Genomic DNA, 20,532 nt, shown 5'->3' on the forward strand with positions numbered 1-20,532 from the left:
GTATTTTATTTAAAGAATATCGAAGTACTTAAGTTTTCAACGACTAAGGATTCCAGTCAAGGATTCCAGCATCCTGGATTCCATGCAATTGAAGCGAATTAGAACTTCCTGTTGAACTAGTGGCTTCCGTGCAACCCAGTCCACCGTTCCGAACAGCTGACGACAAGGTGTCCGTCCGGCTGACGACTGGCCTCCGGATTGGCTGCGAATCCACCCCCAGGAAGGTGACCAGCTGATCCGGACGCAGGCGCACTGCAGCGGGCACAGAGTACACAGTACACAGTACACAGGGCACAGGGCACAAAAAAAGGCGCAGCCAGTGCTGCGGATACATATTGATTTTATGTCGCCTATTCAGCAGTTGTAAGTTGTATATAGTTGTAAGTTCGCAGCTACCTCATATTGGCCAAATCGGCTTGGATTCCAGCCAAATGGATGGGTCAAGAGTTCGGCTGCAATCAAACTGCTGCGTGTGAACTGCGAACTATACTGGGCGATACTGGACGAGATACGTTACGATGCGAGCACACCCAGAACGTAATTGAAAAGACTGACATCAGTAATATTGTGGCCAGTGGAGCATTGGAATCCTCGCAGCTCCTCCAGCAACCAAATCCGGAGCAACAGACAGTGAAATACGCGTGAGAGAGAGGAAAGGAGGAGTTTAAAGCGCCACCAGCATGGAGATACCCATTTCAAACATTCTGCTGCTCTGCCTGATCTTCCTGCTGATCGGCGGAGTGGTGATGATCCTGCTGCAGTACCTCATCTTCATCAAGTTCTCCAATCTGCCCGACGAAAGCGAGGAGCAGAAGCAGGCGAATGCCAAATACACCCTGCCATTGGTAAGTACAAGCCCATGTTGCATTTACCCTTTTCAACTGCTTTTATTATTCCAACAATCGAAGAACATCAAGCAAACGGCCAGGAACCTGAAGAGACTATCGAACTCTGGAGTGGGTGGAGGCGCAGGGAATGGATGCGAGAACCACCAGGAGAGCCTACGGCGAGCCTCCGCCCTGGTCTCCCTCAACTTTGTCATGCAGTTTCTCTTCCACGAGTTCAAGAACTCCAATCGGGTGCGGAAGTGGTTCTACCGCAAGCTGTCCATTGAGCTGGACGAACTGATTTCAAAGACCACCACCGGAAAACTGCTGGATAAGCTCACGGTGAGATTTACTTAAGTTTTTATACAAAAAAGTTTCGAAATTGATTGGTGTACTAACAAAATCACAATATTTAAGATTAAAGAGCTCGAGTTGGGCGACCAGTTTCCAGACGTCAAGTCGCTATCAGTGCACAACGTGGAGCTGGACAAGGATGAGCAGCGCATCGAGAATCTTGACCTGCTGCTGGACATCAACTATGTGGGCAATTTCACAACTTCCATTGACGCGGACATGGTGCTGGGCAAGAAGGGATCGATAACGCTTAGGGGTGAGTGAGTTGGCCACTGGGAATGGAACTTAATTGTTCATGAAAGCTTCTGGAAATACATACATACATTGTAGAAATGTATGTTTTTGATATATCAGTGTATGAAATAGGAATAATTAGGGTATTACATTTTGTCCCTAATTTGTACTTTAGACATATATATTTAACTAATCCCTACTAACTACTTATCAAAACATCTTCCATTGCAGTGAAACAGCTTTCGGGAATGGCGCGACTGCAGTTCACGAGGAAGCCCTACACGCACTGGTCAATTAGTTTCCTGGGCGATCCGGAGCTGATCCTGGACATCGAGTCCAAGTACCAGGGCCGCCAGATGCAGTCGAACATAACCAACCTGATCTCGAACCAGATCCGGAAGGCGGTGCGCCGGAAACACACGCTGCCCAACTACAAGCTGCGCTACAAGCCCTTCTTCCACTGGACGGCGGAGGAGGATGCCGGCGACTGTGACATCCAGCCGAATGGAATGCTCACCGTTAAGCTGGCGGAGCTGTCCCGGCTGATGGGCTATCCGGGTGCCAGTGAGACGTACTGCACCATCACACTGGCGCCGGTGCCCTTCATCGAGGCCAGTCAGCGGGATAGCCGGAATGTGCTCATCTCGCTGGACGTGTTCATTCACAAGGCGAAGAACCAGCAGATTGGCATCGTCTTCAAGCAGAGCGGCAGCCAGGTGGTCCGCATCGAATCCGTGCTCCCCAATACACCGGCCTGCAAGTCCAATCTGCTGGCCGGCGACGTACTGGTGGCCATCGAGGGCAGGCCGGTGACCACCATCCAGCAGATTGCCAAGGTGGTCAAGACGCTGCAGGCCACTGTCTTTAGTCTGCGCATCGAGCGCATTATTCCCGGCATTATTCGCAACGATGCCATACTGGAGGACTTTGATAAGTACGAGGATATCGGCGATCTGCCCACTTCATATTCCTGCCAGCAACGGATGGCGGAAACGGATGAGCCTGCTCCGCCAGCTGCAGCAGCAGCCGCTGATCCGGCACCCAAGCACCTGGTGGTGAAGCCCAGCCTGAGCGGTACACCAACCAATTCACCCAAGAAGTCCAACCTCATTGCCAAGGCTATCAAGAAGACGATGAGTCGGGAGAGCGGCGATAAGGATCGGGACAAGGACAAGGATAAGGATAAAGACAAGGATAAGGACAAAGATAAAGACAAGGACAAGGATAGAGACAAGGACAAGGACAAGGACAAGGATAAGGGCAAGGAGGAAGTGGAGGAGGCGGTCAACTACTTCTACCAGCACTCCACCATCGACTGTCCGTTTAGTCCACTCATCCACATGGACGACGTGTGCAGCTTCCAGTTGGACAACTCCAGTCGCTTCCTCAACGTCTGCGTCTTTGGCAAATCCGCCGGCGAGAGTGTGCTCTTGGGCTACAACAATGTCCAGATCGGCCAAATCCTCGTGGAGTGCTCCGAAACCAGTCTGAATCAGTGCCTCAAGCAGATCAGTCTCAAACCCGCATCACTGCAGGCTGTGTAAGTTGGCCAGTGAATCACTCAGGAGCCACAATTGATTTAATATAATGTGTATTTACTGTGCCGCAGGAAGACGCATCCGCTGTCCAATCAGTCCGGCTTCAATCCGCACTTTTGCTTTGGCGACATTCTGTTTGGCTTCTCCTGGATGGGCAATCCCAATTTGACGGTGGGCGATGTGCCCATCAAAAGCACCTCCAAGTCCCAGTCTCCGGCCAGGTAATCGCCACAAGTTCTGCATTAAAAGACTGAACTATTTCATAGTTTTTGCATTTTGCAGGAATCCATTGGCTGGCGATCGAGTGGCTTCAGAAGATCAGTCGCAGTTCCTAAAGCTGACGAGCTCCTTGGCGGACAGCGGCACAGCCGGCGAATCCTCTGGTGCCGCAGGAGCAGCCGCTCCAAGGGCACACGACTTTGTGAGGACGCACTTCCATCGGGCGACGCAGTGCGACTTCTGCGGCAAGAAGATCTGGCTGAAGGACGCCATGCAGTGCCAGGAGTGCTCCATGTGCTGCCACAAGAAGTGCATAGTCAAGTGCCAGATGGCCACCGTCTGCGGTCCGGTGGACTGTACTGGCTCCATGCCTGGCACCTCCTCCTCCACCTCCTCCACTCCTTCGATGGCCAGCCGGCCGGAGTTCACCATTACACAGCCGGACAATCCGCAGATCCTGGATGCCAGCACGGGCGTGACTCCGTTGGATGAGACATCTGCTGCAGCTGGCGGAGATCAGGTACAGATTCAATCGCCGACGCCCGCCGGCCTGGATGTCCATCGATCCAGCCTCACCGGAATGCTGGCCCAGGGCATCAAGCGGCAGGCGAGCAACCTGGACATTCCCGGCATCGTCTCCTCGCTAACTGGCAGTGGTCAGCAGATGAACTCCAAGAGTCTGCCGCCCAGTCCACAGCACACTCCATCCCGGTAAGTCCACATCCTGAACTTATGTGGGTACACTAATTGCATAACTCCAACTGGCAGAAAATCATCGATTGTGGAGGAGGCGACACCTGCGCTGCAGCAGAATCCCTTCGAGAGCGTCACCCAGCACCTCGAGGCCCTGCCCCTGGACTGTCCGGAGTTAAGTTTCGAGCAGGTCATCGTCATCACGGAGCCCATCATCCGGCATACACGCAACGAGGATCTGATGAACCTGGCCAAGAGCACCAGCAAACACTTATACGTTGCCCTGCCGCCCGACGAGCGTGTGGCCAAGATTAACGAGCTGGTGCGTCTGCCATTTGGCATCTGGAATATACATATATATATATATAACTAATATGATACTTGCAGCTAACGAAACTGAAGGTGGCATTGGATGCGGAGACCGAGGGCTACACGCAGATGAACGACGCGGAGAAGGCGACGGAGTCCTCGCCCTGGAAGTCGGACAGATCGGATGAGCGCGTCCAGGCGCTGAGCATCATCATGCTGTACTTGTGCACGGGTTTGCAGCATGCCCAGGGTGTGGTGCTGCAGTAGTAGATGATCCTGGTATCCTGGGACACTGGGATCCTCAATGATCGTCGCAATGTCAATGGTTAAATACTTGTGTATTCGCGTGAACTCGTACATAATCTTAAGTAGTAGACTGGAAATGTGTTAGTGAACTAATGGGCATTTTTAATTCGTGTTGTGGCATACTTAACTAGAAGTATTTCAATTTTAGCCATTTGTTTCGATCAAAATACGCTTATTTGTCAGTTTTAAAACAGAGATTTGTACATACATAATACATAATATGGGATTAACCCAAAACTTAATGGATATTAATATCAATGGTATCCATAGAGTTCCCAACTTGTTTTCGGCAAATAAACATTTTTAACCGAGTTCCATCACATTTCGTATGATATTTATCTAATATTTTATAGCAAAATCTTTGTATATCGGTATGTAAGAGAGTACGTGAAAAGAAAGTGTGTGCAAATTAAATTAAATATTTTTGACGTTGATTTTAATATTTTCGCATTGATTTCCTTTAGCAAAGTTAGTAGCTACTTTTAAATCATTTTCCAAAATGGGTTTATTTATCATATCATGCTGTGTGTGTTCTATAGTATATGCGAACGTGGAAATGTCAAGTTCAAAATGCCAAGTGATCTAATGAGACTAAAGACTAGAGACTCGAGAGATTCCGGAACAGAGAAAAATCATATGACGGATGCGTAGAAGATCGGTTCTATAAGTACGCTTTATGTACGACGCACTTTCTCCGTTCATATTGAACTTTTCCACTTTTCCACTTTTCTACTTTTCCACTTTTCCACTTTCCTACTTTTCCTCAGAATGAACAAGCTTTTCCGCGGCAGCAGGCATGACTGTTTATATCAGGGGCTATTGCTCTTGAGATGACCAGACACTTTGTTCTCGATGCAGTCATACTCTTCTCGAGGTTGGCAAATTTCTGAACTGAAAGGATCTTTGGATTTGGAAAGGAATATATTCCAATCCTAATTCTTATAAAAAGGGTGCATCTATTGGATAATTGTTTAACGTTACTACAGGGTATTTCGATGTTCCAAATGCACATTGTTCAATGTTTTGTGGCGAAAGCTTTTCCCCACTTTAAAGAAAGTGCAATGTGGAGCTTTGGGGAGCAGAACTTGAAATTGGCCTTTTGCCTTTCGACAGCTCTCGTTGATCGACTGGAATTATCTGTATCTTTATTTCAAGATAATGGGTAGAATGGCCTTGGCAACCTTGAAAATGGCCATTATCTCGAATAAGTGCACAAAAGTTTGCTTATTATTTTATAATTACATATCTTACATGGAAATGAGGTGTTCAATACGACGCGTTTTCGACTGGAGGAGGAAAACAGCGAACGGCTGATGCGTAAAAGTCGATTCTATAGGCATGTTGGCCAATTTACACTGGTCAACAAGTTATGAAAGTCGTTCTAAATTAATTGCATGTATGAAAATCTGCTGCTAATCTTGGAGCTTTTGTATCGTAATTACACTTTGGTAATAAATCTCAGTATTTCCATTATTTTGCTGACTAGTGTACGGTGCGATCCTCTCTCTTTCTCTCTCTCTCTCAAACATCTACTCTCTATTTTCGCATTGAACTTTTACACTTTTCCGCAGATAGAACAAGCTCATTTTATTGGCAAGAGAAAGAAGGACTGTTTATATCAGAGGCTATTGCTCTTAAGATGACAAGACATTTTGTTACGCTGCAGCTATACCCTTTGGTGGGGGTTAATCGACTGCACTATACCCCTTAACTCGAATATTAGAGATATTAACTATATTACAAGCAGGACTTCACGTTAGAACTCGCTTTATGTTTTAGTTCTCACTCAAAGATGTCTTTATATGTATCTCAAAATTATGTATATATTTACGTTTTATATATTTTTGTTTTTTATTTTTGTTTTAATTCGATAAACTGAAAGATACTTTATATGGATTATCACTTCCATTTCCTTCAAACATGCACAAATTTAAGATTTAATGAACACTAAGTTCTTCTGATAGATCTAATGCCTCATTCAGAGCCAAAGAAAGAGTATCTGGAGTTCGGTGTGCGGCTGAAGCTGCCAAATTGTGCTATTATTTGTTGTTTTTCTTCCCATTTTATTTTTCATTTGTTTTGTTATGCGCAGCTTTTCTTTCTTCTTCGTGCTATAAAAACCGAAAGTAAAAAGCATTTTCAATATTTCAATGCGGAAGATAGTCACGTTCAGTTGGCTGCGATTCAGTTAGCAGCTCGCGTTTTAAACAGTCCAAATAATAGGAAACATATATATCTTGAACCAATCATCATACACTTGCAACAGTGATTGGAACACATATTTTTTTCGAGTGATTGATTACCCAGTGAGACTACGCCAACTTCATATAACCCCACCGAAAGCTAGTTAAAACCAAAAAAAAACAAAACAAAACCAAAGATGCGGCCTTTTGGCAACGACATAACAAACATCCCAAACAGTGGCAGCAATGGTGGCAGCAATGGTGGTAATAATGGCAGTAACAATGGCAACAACGATCCCAATGATGGCAACGACAACCGCAGCACCAATCTCTCCAGTGAGGATCCCAGCGAGGAGTCCGGCCTTTCAGACGATCCGAGCATTCCGCCGCACATAGCGAGGATCGGCGGCATCGTCACCTGTCCTCCGATCGCCGGACAAGGAGTCATCCGGGTGGTTCAGCGGTGCGAGGACGCCAAGGAGAACCACAAGCTGGGTAGGTCATAGATGGTATACTAGATATACTGGGTATACTGGGTACACTGGGGTATACTAGGCATTCAGTATGTGCATGTGACCCACTCATTTGCGCTTGAGGCGCAGTTGCAACTAGACGGGTTGTGTTTATTCCATCCATATATGCACACATTCGCATATAGGTCGTAGTATGGACAATTGGCCAATTGCCAATTTCAGTTATTGCGCACCGACTTCCCCATACAAAAGCCAACAATTTGTTTATAATTGAGTGCCTTACCAATCCGAAAAGAACAACAAATTGACGAGGAAAGTGCGTCTCTGCCGATTGCGTTGCTCATATGTATGTATATTGCATTGTTTTCCCAGATTGTTGCCTCGAATCACGATCGGTTAACAAAGAAAGGTAAATTATCAATGGGCGCGATAAGTGGCAATGAAAGGGGAAATGGTAGTGGGGGTTGGGGTGAGGGGTGGAAGTGGGAGTGGGGGTGGTACTAATTGCCAAGACATTGGCCTCCATATGATTTCATTCTTCGATACGCAGATTTGCCTTCAGTGGTGGGGATTGTTTGTTATGATGAGTGAGTCCTGCGATTGGAATTGCATATTTACAAATTGTTTTTCAAATCTAAAAATCTTTGTGAGCAGAGCTGAAATACAAAATGTAGCCACACTTTGATAACTTTTTGTTTAAAGTGTATCTCGTAAGTTAGGGTTCTAAATTTTAGCAATTTGTTACAATTTGATTTACGATGCTATAAAATATATGCAGTAAAAGCAAAGCCACTTACGTTTCAAAACTTAAATGTATAAATGTAAAAAAGCTTTTTTTTAAAGTGCACATATTTATTATTTTATTTATTTACTTCCCGTTTACCATGAACTGAAAACTTTAGTATGTATTTACTAGTGTTCCTGCTCTAAAAACATAAATATATACAATGCATGGACACACTTTTCATGAAATGTTGTAAATCAGTTTTATTTCATTGGATTTTCGGTTTTTCCCAAAAAGAAAACACAACGCAGTTTCGCAGTGTAGACAAACGCAATTTCCGCGAAACAAACAGAGTCTTTCTCTCCGCTCTTATACTCAAAAATCGGAAAGCGAAAAGCGAAAAGCTTTCGCGATCGTGACTCACTATAACTTATAACTATAAGGCATATGGAGCATATAGAGCATATAGAGCATATAGAGAGTCCACCGATATCGGCGCTCTTTTCGCATAACAAGTTGCGTGCGCAGATGGGGAAATGTCGTATTTATATTTAGGCAGTTCCATTCACGTGCTCAGTGTTGACCACATCGGCTGTGAGCGAGCATAAGGCAAATCGGGAAGTTATATATATATAAATATATATCTATATACATATAGGTATATTGATAAGGCTGGTTACGATACTCCAGGGGATCGCATGGAAACTTGGCGATGGCGCACTTGGTGGTCAGGGTGATTGAGCGTTGTGAAGAAGCCAACGAAAGTGCTCACTTAGGTAGGAGTTCGTTCCCTAGTTATAAACTCAATTACACCAAATACCATATCATATCATATGCATGGTGAACTAGAAGAACATATGTTGTATAGCTTTTCAATGGCAAAAGCTATTTCTGTTCTTGAAGCCAGTGGTTTTTTACCAGCTGTTCATATCCCTAAGGTTATTAACTATACATTTCTGCTCTTTCAGATCTTTCGAGCTGTGAACTGATGCAAATACCAGATGCAGTCTACCATCTTATGCGTAACACAGAGCTGGTCACCTGCAATCTCAGCGGCAATGTGCTCAAGAGCGTTTCGCCCAAGTTTTCGCAAAAGTTCAGCACCATCACAGGTGGGCACAATGATATATAATATTATATATTAATTTAAATGTACTATTTCTTTTAAGATCTCAATCTGTCACACAACAAACTGTCGAGGCTGCCAGAGGAGTTCGCCAGCTTGTCTGCGCTGACCAAGCTGAATATCTCGAACAACTCGTTCATCGTTTTGCCACAAGTAGTCTTTAAGCTTCAGAGTCTTGCCAGTCTGGATGCCCAGAACAATGCCATATTGGGTGAGTACCATAGCAGAAGCCTTCGCCCAACCAATTACCTAATGATCCAAATGGCTATATCCATTAGAAATTGATACCGACGAGGCAATTACCAGTGACAACTTGGCCCTCGTCGATCTGCGCAATAATCCGCTGAGCAGAAACTGCCGACGAAAGCTGCAGAACTTCAAGACGCCCTTCCTCCTTGAGATCTCCAAGGAGATGGACGATGACTGGTAGACCGGCTGGATGTCCTGGCCACTCATTTTCCACAAAAAAAAAAAAAACAACAACACCACAAACAAATCTCTCGTTATCTCGAAAGAGAGCGCCCTGAACGGCCCTCCTTCAACTTATTTATTCTGTTTATAAATTTATATATATATATATTTATCAAAAACCACAAACACACACTTCTTATGAAATTCTGAGTATTTCTATAATGTCTATTCCAAGTCAAATAGACAATATTTTGATAGAAACTATGGATCACAGTTATGGATCCCACAGAAAACGTTAGTGAAATGGACAAATTTGGTTAGCGAGTTTGATCTGTTGGTTGTGGGCTGTACTTTTTGGTCAAAACCATTTGAAATTGGTTAAAAGTGGAGCTTTTTACTGGCAGCATAAGCTTGGGATCCAAAAGCTCGAGGTTTTAAATGGGGAGAGACACTTGGAGCTTGAGAGAGAGCAGATCGTTGGCTCCATAACAGGTACACTTGGCAAAATCATAGATAACAAATATGTATTGAAATATATAAACAAATATTTAATGATATTATTTTGTATTTTTGTTAGTTATATTACTAAATCTATATATATATATAATTCGCTTATTTTCTACTTACTATTTTCGGCTTAATTCTGTTTGACTTAACGAAATTAGTTTTTTCTTTAGGCCTTCTAACTATTACCAAACTATCTAACTATTAGCCATTAGAAGTGAGACTTTTCTCTCTGTACGCAACAGGTTTCTGACCAAGAGGCGAGAGATGGCCAAAAAGGGCGCTCATTTGGGGCTCGGAACCCACTGCCAAATAATCGAGTTGGTCGTGCATCGCTGAGCCAGCAAAGGTGAACGAGGCTTAGGCCGAAAGCCGAGCTCGAATTACGTTAGCACGAGAAAGAGAGAGACGGCCAAAAGTAATTAGCCAGTGATGCGCCAAGTACAGCATTAGTAGCCAGATGACAGCTAACAAAAGTCTAGAAAATATTTCCCATCTAAAAACAATTATTTAATTGCAAAACACTGGCAATAATTGCACGAGTATGGATTGCCATGCCTCGTTGAACTCGTAATTGAATTCCCAATCGTTTGGCATTCGAATTGGGAAATCTTCATTTTTCACCATTTCTTGATGATCTTACTCCTGAGGAAAATGGCCAAAACTTACACTAAACGTTGGCAGTGATAATAAGCAATTTAAAACAGTAGTTACTTTGTATGATCATTTTAAGCCAGGTTATGAAGAAGCAGGCCCACTTACTGCATACTTTTGGACACCTGTTGAAATATTCAGTTTGTTAGCTGGTTTGTTCGCAGTTATAGCCAGATTACCAACTCCGACGAGCCAGAGAGCCAGTTGGTAGAAGGGGAGACGGCGAATGATAAGTGCTCAGAGACCCAGCCTCAGCTCGGCAAACTGGCAAACTGGCAAACTGGCAGACTGGCAACTGGGGAAGTTGGGAACTTGGCAAGCTGGCTGGCTGGCTCAAAAGCTGTGGGCCGAGAAGGCCGATCCGACCAGACTGGGCCCAAACCAAGCAGTCAGTCGCCAGCCAGTAATCCACTAGAGCGCGTTCGGGCACGGACAAGTGTTAGAGACAAGTCTGGTCTCAGATCACACAAAATTCCAAAAAAATAAATAAAAAATATTGTGAGAAAAGAAAGAAGAGATACAAATCGGCATTTAGTGAATTCAAAAACAAGCAGACGTCGAAGCGCGACTCAAACGGAAAAAGTATATATACTTAACTACGTTTTTTGTTTTGTTTCATATTTTTTTGTTCGTTTAAGTTGCACGAGTAGTTTTTTCTTTTGTTATTTGCATATCTATTTCCCGCAATACACTTGCGAAAGCTCATCTTCGTGGCTAATTTGAATAACCCAACTGGCAAACAACATTTGAAATGGCCTAGCACAAACAACTTTGGTGAATAACATTCGTCAGTGAAACTACAATTTTTTTTTTATGTGGCTTACGGTTTTAAAGTTGGTAGCTAGAAAAACTATAATGACCGCAGAGTAGTGCTATAAACTAGTAAGCTGGTAAACAAGAAGGCTTAAATGTGACATGATGACCCATTAAAACTACGAACTAATCGCATATATACAACCTTCTGAAGAATACAATATCATTGTTTAAGTATCCAATAATCCAAACTGTGCTAACACTTGAAAAACAAACATCGAGATGTGTGCTGCAACTCAATTTTGAGTTGAGTAAGGTGTGACACTTTTGCAAGTGATGCCTTCGGGGTACTGAATATATAAATCATCGTCGGTCTTCCAGGAATTCGCATTACTAATATATCACTAACCCAGTGGAATTGCATTCTCGTTCCCGTTCTCGTTGGCAAATAGAAAAGCTAAGCACTTTGAATGGGCAGCGGACAATGGCGCCCTGTTTCCAATAGCCAGGCCCACTCACAAAAGAACCAATCTTGGGCTTTCCCTCCCAGACAAATGAAAAGGAAAGATCGAAGCCGAGGAGGTACAGTAATCCCCTGGCAGAATAAATTGCTTTTGATTCTGATCCGAGAAAGTTTCACTTCACTCCAAACGACTCCAAACCACTCCACTCCACTCAATTGTATCTGATCGTGTGCGGAAGTGTGGCGGAATGGAGAGTTCTCAGCGCCTTGATGATTTGACTTGATGATTTCATCAAATTTAATTGTTATCTCCATCGTGACGACTGCCTTTTCGTGAACGGATGCCACTGGACTTATGTTGCTGCACTTCAAGTGGCTCTTGAATCGATTACCTGTAGTGGCTTAAAATGCACTTACCAGTTAGATTCTGCAGTTATCAGACTTTCGTCTCATATTACATATCCCACAAGTCATCTACTAATTGCTTTATAAGCCAATTATGACTGTGCTAGAGTTCTTAAGGTAGTTTGGTACTTCTCTGAAGGGAGGAAGCATCGAAATATTATACAGATACATAATACAGATACATAACACAGATACTTCTAAGGATACTCAGCTTAAGTGAGTTTGTTACGTATTATATAAGAAGGCTGCAGGCAAATGAATTGCAAGTATATCATAATCCAGTTTTGGCCACCGCACCACTTAAGAAGGGAAAAACGTGTGCCAAACCAGAATCTAAGTACCAGCCAGCAGATTTTCAGTGCCGATTGTACTTCAGAAGGTATTCATGGCTAATGCGTGGGTATCGCCCAGTTGGAATGCCGTTGAAACGCCGCCGTAGAAGCTCTTGTTTTCCAGAGCTTGAACACAAAACACCGAGCAGTGTCGCCGATGCTTACGCATTGCGATGAGGCAAGCTCGTCTCCGGGGGAGCGAAAGAGAGGCAGCGATGCGGGAGGGAGACGGCTCAATAAGCGCACAGCGCATGCGCAGCCAGAGTTTGCGATACATACCTGACGTACACCGAGAGAAACGGTGCGGTGCTTTGAAGAAAGTGAGGTTTATTAAGGTGTAAATACTTTTAATTCTACAGAATTATGTCGAAATTATAAAATTATTAATATTATTATATTAAATTATCTAATATGATCTGATATCAAAACATTGCAAAATGCTAAACCCATTTTACCATAGCTTTAAAATTAGAAACTTATAAGAGAGCAGAGAGTAGTTGCAGTTACGAACTTCCAGAATATGCGTACCTGTTTCTCCCGGTGCACTTGTATTTCGACTGGTACTCATGCCTTGCCAACTCTCGGTCGTCGCGTAATCATTAAACCATAGCTCGGATCTGGAGGGACGGGTGCGGGGGCGGGGGCGGGTGCTGGTGCGGAGTACCGTGGAGCATGGTGGAGCTACCAGGGGTATTTGAGACTCGGAGCGAGCGAGCGACCGCTCAAAATACCAGTTTTTTCCAACTGAGCGACAATGCGAACCTATCTATAGATACCTTCTGGTCTCTCAGTGTTGGTGTGTTTGTGTCTCTCTGTGTGTGTGTGTGTGTGTGTGTGAGGCTGCATACAAAAGATACTCACCTACCTGTGCATAAATACATACATATATACCCACTTACATGGCTAAAGGTGTGCTGGTACATACACACACACATGTGTGTGCCGAAAATTTTTACATGAGAAAGAACACTAATCCAATTAATTGCGATTTTTTGCGCGGCCTCACGTACACGAAAATAAAACTAGAAAACACTTTATGATTTTCCGCTGCAGGATAGTAACATAAAAAAAGCAGTTTCTTAGCGGAGAGAATTTTTAGTTTTAAGTCATATTTTATTTCCCAACTTTAGTAGATTTTATAATATTCAAAAATAAACTCGTAATTATTGACATCTTTTTATTTTCGAAAGCAATGTTTAACTTCTTTTAAATTTGAAATTAACTTAAAATATATTCTCGTACCTAATTAAAGAAAACATAATTAGGTGTCTATGTTTTTTGTTATATGTACTTTATTTCTATGTTTTTTGATATATGTACTTTATTTCTATGTTTTGGGATATAAGTACTTTATTTCTATGTTTTTTGATATATGTAAGTACTTTATTTCTATGTTTTGGGATATATATACAATCACGTTTGTGAAAAGTAAATAGGAAAAGCCTGACTCATTGTATTTTTAGTGACTGAGTCAACATCTTATCTCATAGGACCTTAGAACTTTTTCGCTTGACTGCATTTACAAGCCCCATTGTATCTAAATATATATATATAATATATATAAAATAACTCAGCTTGAAAGCTCAGCAGTGCAAGCGAAATTGGAAAACGCAAGATTTTAAAGTTCAGAGTTTGGAGATATAATATATGTACTATATATTCAAGATCCGTTTGAAATGGGCAGTGAAATAGCGGGTTTCCGGTGGAACCAAAAAACAAGTTCTTTTCGCATATTTAAGCCAGATTCGTGACTCACTCGAATGATAACAAAGTTTGTCTATTGAAACGCGACAGCAACCTTGACAAGTACATGTACATATATATTTGCAGTGCAGTTCGAGTGCTGTGTGCTGGCTGCATGGCTTAAATCGAGCGGCTGGAACAGGATTTTGGCCCAGGTGTACCATTAAGTTACCTTGCCAGGGCTGTGGCTAAAATCGCTAAAATCCGCTCCTACGTGCCCAGCTTTTTTCCCTGCCACTGTATCTGTATCTGTAGCTGAGCTACGTACGTATCTGAATCTGTCTGCTGAAATTGTGTGCTTTGTGTTGGTTGGCTGAGTGAAAAACCCGTTCTTGCAAAAAATGGTAAGCTTATATCGGAGGAGTAGAGTCTTAGCCACAGCCAGTGCTGGTTTTTCGCTACACTTTTGTCTTGAATCAACTCGACTCGAACTGGCTCTGCTTTTGCTTTGCTTTTTCACTGCTTTTGCTCTGCTTCTGCTTTGCTTTGGCTTGTCGCAATGCAGTCGGCAGATGGAGGGAGATCCGCTTCAAGGCGAGTGCCTGTGACAAATATGGCTAAATTGTCGTAGGTGTCTGTCTATATTGGTCTACCAATTGCCTCAACTTCTACATCGAATCTCTTGTCTTTCAGCGTTGCGTGAGCGCAGACGCTTTTATGCAATAAGTGTAAGTGGTTGGAATGACAAATAAACTGCATAAATAAATAAACTGGATGACAAAATTAAAGTCATAAACACCCAACTTAATTTCAAACAAAAAATATGACTTTCTGTATCAAAAGTGCAACCTAATTTCAAACTGATAATATGACTTTCTGTATCAAAAGTGCATTTGTATAATTGTGTTTTTTTGTGTTAGCTAGTGTAATTTGCGTATGCCAGTCTCAGATCTCTACAAATCCCAAGTTGGCTGACCTATCAATCTTCGCAACGAGCATCTGTTCATCAAAGCCAAAATTGAAGGCAAAGTAAAAAGAGATACATAAGAGCTCAGATTGAAAAATGAGTTCTGGACTTTATGGCTAAGCCGAGCTCCACATGAATCACATATGTATCTGTGCCTAGGTATCCATGTATCCATCTATCCATGTATCTATGTATCTTCGCATCGCGATATTTGGGGCGAAGGTCGTTGACAGAAGGCCGCCAAAAAAAAACCACAAGCCAGAGAAATACAATGGGCGAGGTGGAGGTAGTTTATTTGAGTCTTTATCTGAGTCTTTGATGATGGTTCAACTGAACGGTACCTTTCGGGTTAGCAATAAATTATGCACTTTAACTGCCTGACTTATGCTTAGTTATTTAACAAAGGTACTTCGAACTTTCTTTGCACGTCTAGCAAAAAGATACGATTTAAAGCAGGAAGCCTTTATATTCATTGTAAGCTTGTGTGTCTACGATCTTATGGTGCACAGTACACAGGTCGTATGAAGTATTTATTACGCATACGCAGTGTTGTTCGATTCATTGGCATGCCATATGGTATGTGTAACTATTTAATATTTAATGCATTATTATTTAAGGTAATTAGGTAGCTATTTCTGTAATATATTTATATTTCTATCTATTTCCTAATTGAGCTTTCTTTTGTCACAGCCCGATCGCATTTTTTGTGTTTTTCTGGCTCTGGAGAGCCCCGCGTGGAACTGCCAACCGAAATGAGCTCGGACCAAGGGCCACTCTTGGCCAGAAGAGGACGGCGTGGCCTGCTGGCCGCTCTCCTGCTGATTTCCCTCGCCGGCCAGACGGCGGCCCAGTCCAATTACGTGCAGCATGGAGACAGCGGCAACTACACCACCAACGGATTGCCCGAGGAGGCGACACTGGACGGCAAGGTGAGTGATCCAGCAACTCCAACAATTTTACTCGGTTTAACGCCCTTGCAATTGCCAGTTGGTGGCGGGGGAGGGGAGTCATGGCTGAGGCATCCATCAAGCTTCGCTAGTTTATCCATTTAAACGGTCGTCAATGTCGAAAGCTGCATCTAAGATGGGCTTAAACTGCGAGAACAGGCTGAGAAGAATAGGAATGCACATTGTTAATGGGTAGGGAACACTGCTTCATCTTATTTGCAATGGGGAAATGCAACTGCAACTGCAAATTAAAGACATTTGCATCTTTTCGTTTTATAAACTAGTGTTATATCAGCAACTCGGGCTACATACTTCCGTTGGAAGTGGCTTCGAATTCACAATGGATGCTCGATTTTACACAGAAACAGTTCCACAGATCCTAGGGAAATTCGCAGACCCATTGTTTCGGGCTCGAAATGGAGCACGATGGAGCATGGCAGAAAGTGCCTATTAAATATGCATGAACCCAGCCACCTAGTTAGTTTGCTGTGGAATGTCTAGGCTTATAGGTTTATATGGGAATTGTTATTATTGGGGCTCTGCAGAAGAAGATATATAGTGATATATAGTGAACAGTAATATGAAAGCGATGAAGCAATTATATATTCTTGACATGACTTAAAAGACTTGTATGCTTTCTTGAAGGTCACCAAACTGGACGACATCAGTCCACTGATTTTCCTCAACCGAACGAAGGCCGCTCTCAACTGCGCCGCCGGTTCCATGCAGGTAATTGCATTTCCTTTCGAGGATTATCCCAACCCAAGATCTCAACTAACTAGGCTTTACCCCCCCAACAGGTTGATCTCAAGTTCAACGATCCGTTCCATGGCATTATCCAGGCTGACTATGATCGCAGCAGTGCGTGCCGCGTTAGTGGCAAAGGAGCGCTCAGCTATCGACTCGAGCTGCCGCTCAAGGGATGCGGTACCATCCAGGTGAGTAGCCTTGTGGTGACAACTATCTAGGCCCATTGTTTATCCCATTCTGCACCGCAGAACCCCACCCGTGTGTTCACCAACAACATCATTGTGCGATTCCACGCCAATCTGGAAATGGACGGCGACGAGATCATCACGATAGTCTGTCGCTATCCACCGCCCGTGCCCTCGCTTCCACCTGCTCTGCCGGCGCCCATGTAAGTCTAGTCCCAGGAGTTCCCAAGAACTCCCATCCAATATATGATGACCAATCCAATGCCTATGCTCCCTCCTCCTGCACAGCCTGAACCCGATTGCCACCAGTTCTGTGCTGCAGCCGCCGCTGAAGAGCATCCAGATCCTGATGATCATCTGCGCCATCATGTTCCTCACGCTGCTGCTCCTGGGACTCGCCGTTTCCTACTACTGCCTGCGCAGTCGCTCCATACCGGTGGTGCGTCGCCTGCCGATGAGCATGGGCAGCGGATCGGAGATCACCAAGCTGAGTGGCAGCAGTGTGGGCAACATCAGTGCCTTCGAGGGCGTCAAGATACCCAGAGCCCATGCCGCTCTACAGGCGGTCTACAGCTCGTCGGGCAGCGAGGGTGCACTGATACCCTCCGACTATCCCAGTGAATCGCACTCGGAGATTGAGGAGATCGATACGAGATCGCTGCCCTTCAGTTCGGCGGGCAGCTTCGAGAATCGCGCCTTTGTCCACGAAACCTCGAGCATCTACAGTGATCACTATGCTCCCGCACAGGAGATGCCGTCCGCGAATGCGGTGATGACCACCACCTCGGTCACCCGCCACTCGATTCCCATGCAGGAGGCGGTGGCCGCCGTCGATTCACCCAAATTCGATGTACAGGTGCGCGTGAAGAAGTCACCACCGCCACCACCTTCCCCCGTAACCTCGGATACGGAGAGTGTGGCCACTTTGCGTCCGGATCGCAACAATCTGTCGACCATCATGGAGGCCTACGAGGATCGCGAGAGCGTGCTCACCATGGACTCCCTGCCACCGCAAGTGGAGACGATCCACTCGCAGTTCACCTACGTGCCCGAACTCCATCCGGCGCCGCAAGTGCCCCAGTCCATTCCCCTCCCGCCGCCGGCTGTCGTCGAGCCCAAGTTCTCCGTTTACACACGAACCCATCACGAGGTGGTGGATGGTCGCCCAGAGACCTGGTCGGATTACACCGACGGCCCGGCACCCAGCGAGATTACGGACTTGTCCTCCGAGGCCCCTGACATGACGGTGGAAACGATGCACTACTATGAGGATGAGTTCATGCCGGCGGTGGAGCCACCGGTGACCTCGCACACCGTCGATGATGTCTATCTGCGCACGGTGACCGAGAAGAAGACCATCGAGGACATCGAGAGCCACAAGCGTAGGGTCACCGAGTACAAGAGCAAGCCGAGGGCACCGCTGCCGCCGCCACCACCGCCACCGCAAGTGGATCCCAAGTTCGATGTGCGGGTGCGCAACTACCCGGGCGACCGGGAGCAGCAGCTGTGGGAGAACTTCTCGGACATTTCCAGCGCCTCCGGACTGACCCTCACGCCCAAGATGGAACGCAGCGAGCTGAGCCTGCCGCCGGCGGAGCTACCGGCCCAGATCCACGACAACAAGCTGAAGCTGACCAGCCCCGAGCTGGTGGGCAACATGAAGCCGATCGAGGTGCCGCCACAGGACAAGGATGTGCCAAACTGGGACGTGCTCATCCGCATCCTAGAGGAGCCCGAAATGTCGGAGGTGGGCCAGGACGATGTCAGTTCCGTGCACAATCTGAGCTACGACGATCGGGCCAAGTGGAAGGAGATCATCACCACCCAGTCCTCGTTGCGCACCATGCTCACCGAGGCGGTGGTGCGCGAGGACTTCGAGCGGATTCGCCAGGACACCCGGTACGAGCGCATGTTCGAGCCACAGACCTGGGACGTGATCATACGCATCCTGGCACCGCCCGGCGACGATGATCCCGACGTAGAGATGCGCACACCCAGGCGCGGCAAGAAGGCATCGCCGCAGCCATGGGACACCCGATCCCGTCGCAGCTCCCTGCCCACGCTCTACGAGTACGACAGCGATGGTGGCTCGAGTGTGCGCACCATTCGCAACGATCCGGGCATGACCGGCATGCTGATGACAGGAGCAGGACCTGGCGTCGGTCCTGGCGGACCCTTCAATCTGCAGCGTTCGCGTCGCAGCTCGCGCACCTCCTACCAGACCGACCACAACGACTTCCGATCGATGTCCGAGGTGACCGTCGACTTTGGGCGCCCGCACCAGGTGGACCATCCGGACAACGTGAGCGACGCCAGCAGCTACTACCGGATGCAGTACTACGACGACGACGACCGGCGCTCCTTCCACCGCTCCCTCAGCCATCCCTCGCTGGCCCGATCCGCCAGCGAGTTCACCGAGCACTGGACAGCGCCCGATGAGATGGAGGTCTCCTCGCCGGAGGGCACTCCGCACACTCGCCGCGCCCGACAGGTGAGTTCGCCTGCCAAATGAATGCCATTATCCCATATTACATTCTACATCCAATCCTTGCAGCCCCTGTCGTCCAACCAAGTGGCCCTAGCCACCGGAAGGAGCGGCGAGCGTGTGCTGTCCCAGACCCAGACGCAGAGTGAATACGTGGAGACCCATCGGAGGGTGTACCACGCCGAGAAGGAGATGCCCTTGCCGCCACGCAAGTGGTAAAGGGATCGGAATCTAACTCCCATTGACACTAACAATCGGTAGGAAACTCCAGATGAGCCACCTTGGACCGAATGAGGACCGAATAATCGAGGGCATATCAATTCCAATTAATGGGTCATATATGTACGAGTACTCAATAACCTTACAATAATTAACAAACGTGCCAATTACAATTGCCTGACAAAGTAGCCACTATAAAGAAAAACTTCACTGTCAGTTCAAAGCGTATGATGATGATCATGATGATGACTTAGTTTTCTGTTTTTTTTTTTTTGAAATTCGTAATTTTAATTTGTATTGAAATTTTGAAATTTTGTTTCCCAGTGGTATCAACTCCATTCGATTCGTGTGTTCTGCACTCCCACCTGAGATTTCGCATTTAATCAAAGATGTTCTAAAGGGAAAAGAGCAGGGTAGTTAATTAACCAGATGGTAGATGATGGTATGTGAGTGTTATAATTTTAGCTAAAAGTGTTCTTTAAATGTTACGCTGCCGTTTGATGGGAAATTTGTATGAGCAGTCACAAAATCCTGTCCAAATGATAATACCTATCAACTTCTCAACTTTACAACTTATCAACAATTGTCGAAATTAGTTGTTTGCAAGTCCAATTGTTTATGCTTAGCTACTACTTTCTAGTTGCAAATGTATATATGTACTTTGTATATATAAAGTTCAAACTGCCACATGCACACAATGGATTTTTGAACAGATTGCAGATTACAGATTACAGATTCGAGGATCTTCAGTCTTTATTAAAATATATGTTACATATATATGTTACTCC

At 45.3% G+C, this 20,532-nt stretch overlaps 3 protein-coding genes across 4 annotated transcripts; all 3 read left to right on the top strand.

The window, feature by feature from the left end:
- Window positions 1-210: 210 nt before the first annotated feature.
- On the top strand, window positions 211-4,920 carry LOC6525515 (PDZ domain-containing protein 8). The gene is made up of 9 exons (XM_015190851.3): window positions 211-363; window positions 428-845; window positions 909-1,169; window positions 1,245-1,437; window positions 1,647-2,955; window positions 3,025-3,174; window positions 3,236-3,883; window positions 3,941-4,187; window positions 4,253-4,920. Exons 2-9 carry the CDS (start codon window positions 681-683, stop codon window positions 4,439-4,441), a joined length of 3,162 nt encoding a protein of 1,053 aa, XP_015046337.1. The 5' UTR covers window positions 211-363; window positions 428-680; the 3' UTR covers window positions 4,442-4,920.
- A 1,690-nt stretch (window positions 4,921-6,610) lies between these two features.
- LOC6525516 (leucine-rich repeat-containing protein 20) lies at window positions 6,611-9,583 on the top strand. Of its 2 annotated transcripts, none has more exons than XM_002101315.3 (4): window positions 6,611-7,158; window positions 8,829-8,972; window positions 9,030-9,197; window positions 9,265-9,583. In XM_002101315.3, exons 1-4 carry the CDS (start codon window positions 6,861-6,863, stop codon window positions 9,414-9,416), a joined length of 762 nt encoding a protein of 253 aa, XP_002101351.1. In that variant the 5' UTR covers window positions 6,611-6,860; the 3' UTR covers window positions 9,417-9,583. The 2 variants fall into 2 exon arrangements, with proteins under 2 accessions (XP_002101351.1, XP_015046338.1); XM_015190852.3 differs by lacking the exon at window positions 6,611-7,158 and adding an exon at window positions 8,450-8,636.
- Window positions 9,584-10,925: 1,342 nt separating this feature from the next.
- LOC6525517 lies at window positions 10,926-19,943 on the top strand. Its single transcript, XM_002101316.4, has 7 exons — window positions 10,926-11,137; window positions 15,849-16,087; window positions 16,751-16,834; window positions 16,906-17,043; window positions 17,104-17,243; window positions 17,329-19,531; window positions 19,595-19,943. Exons 2-7 carry the CDS (start codon window positions 15,911-15,913, stop codon window positions 19,742-19,744), a joined length of 2,892 nt encoding a protein of 963 aa, XP_002101352.1. The 5' UTR covers window positions 10,926-11,137; window positions 15,849-15,910; the 3' UTR covers window positions 19,745-19,943.
- The last annotated feature ends 589 nt before the right edge of the window (window positions 19,944-20,532 follow it).

This window comes from Drosophila yakuba, chromosome X, assembly GCF_016746365.2.
Source record: "Drosophila yakuba strain Tai18E2 chromosome X, Prin_Dyak_Tai18E2_2.1, whole genome shotgun sequence".
Lineage (NCBI taxonomy): Eukaryota > Metazoa > Arthropoda > Insecta > Diptera > Drosophilidae > Drosophila > Drosophila yakuba.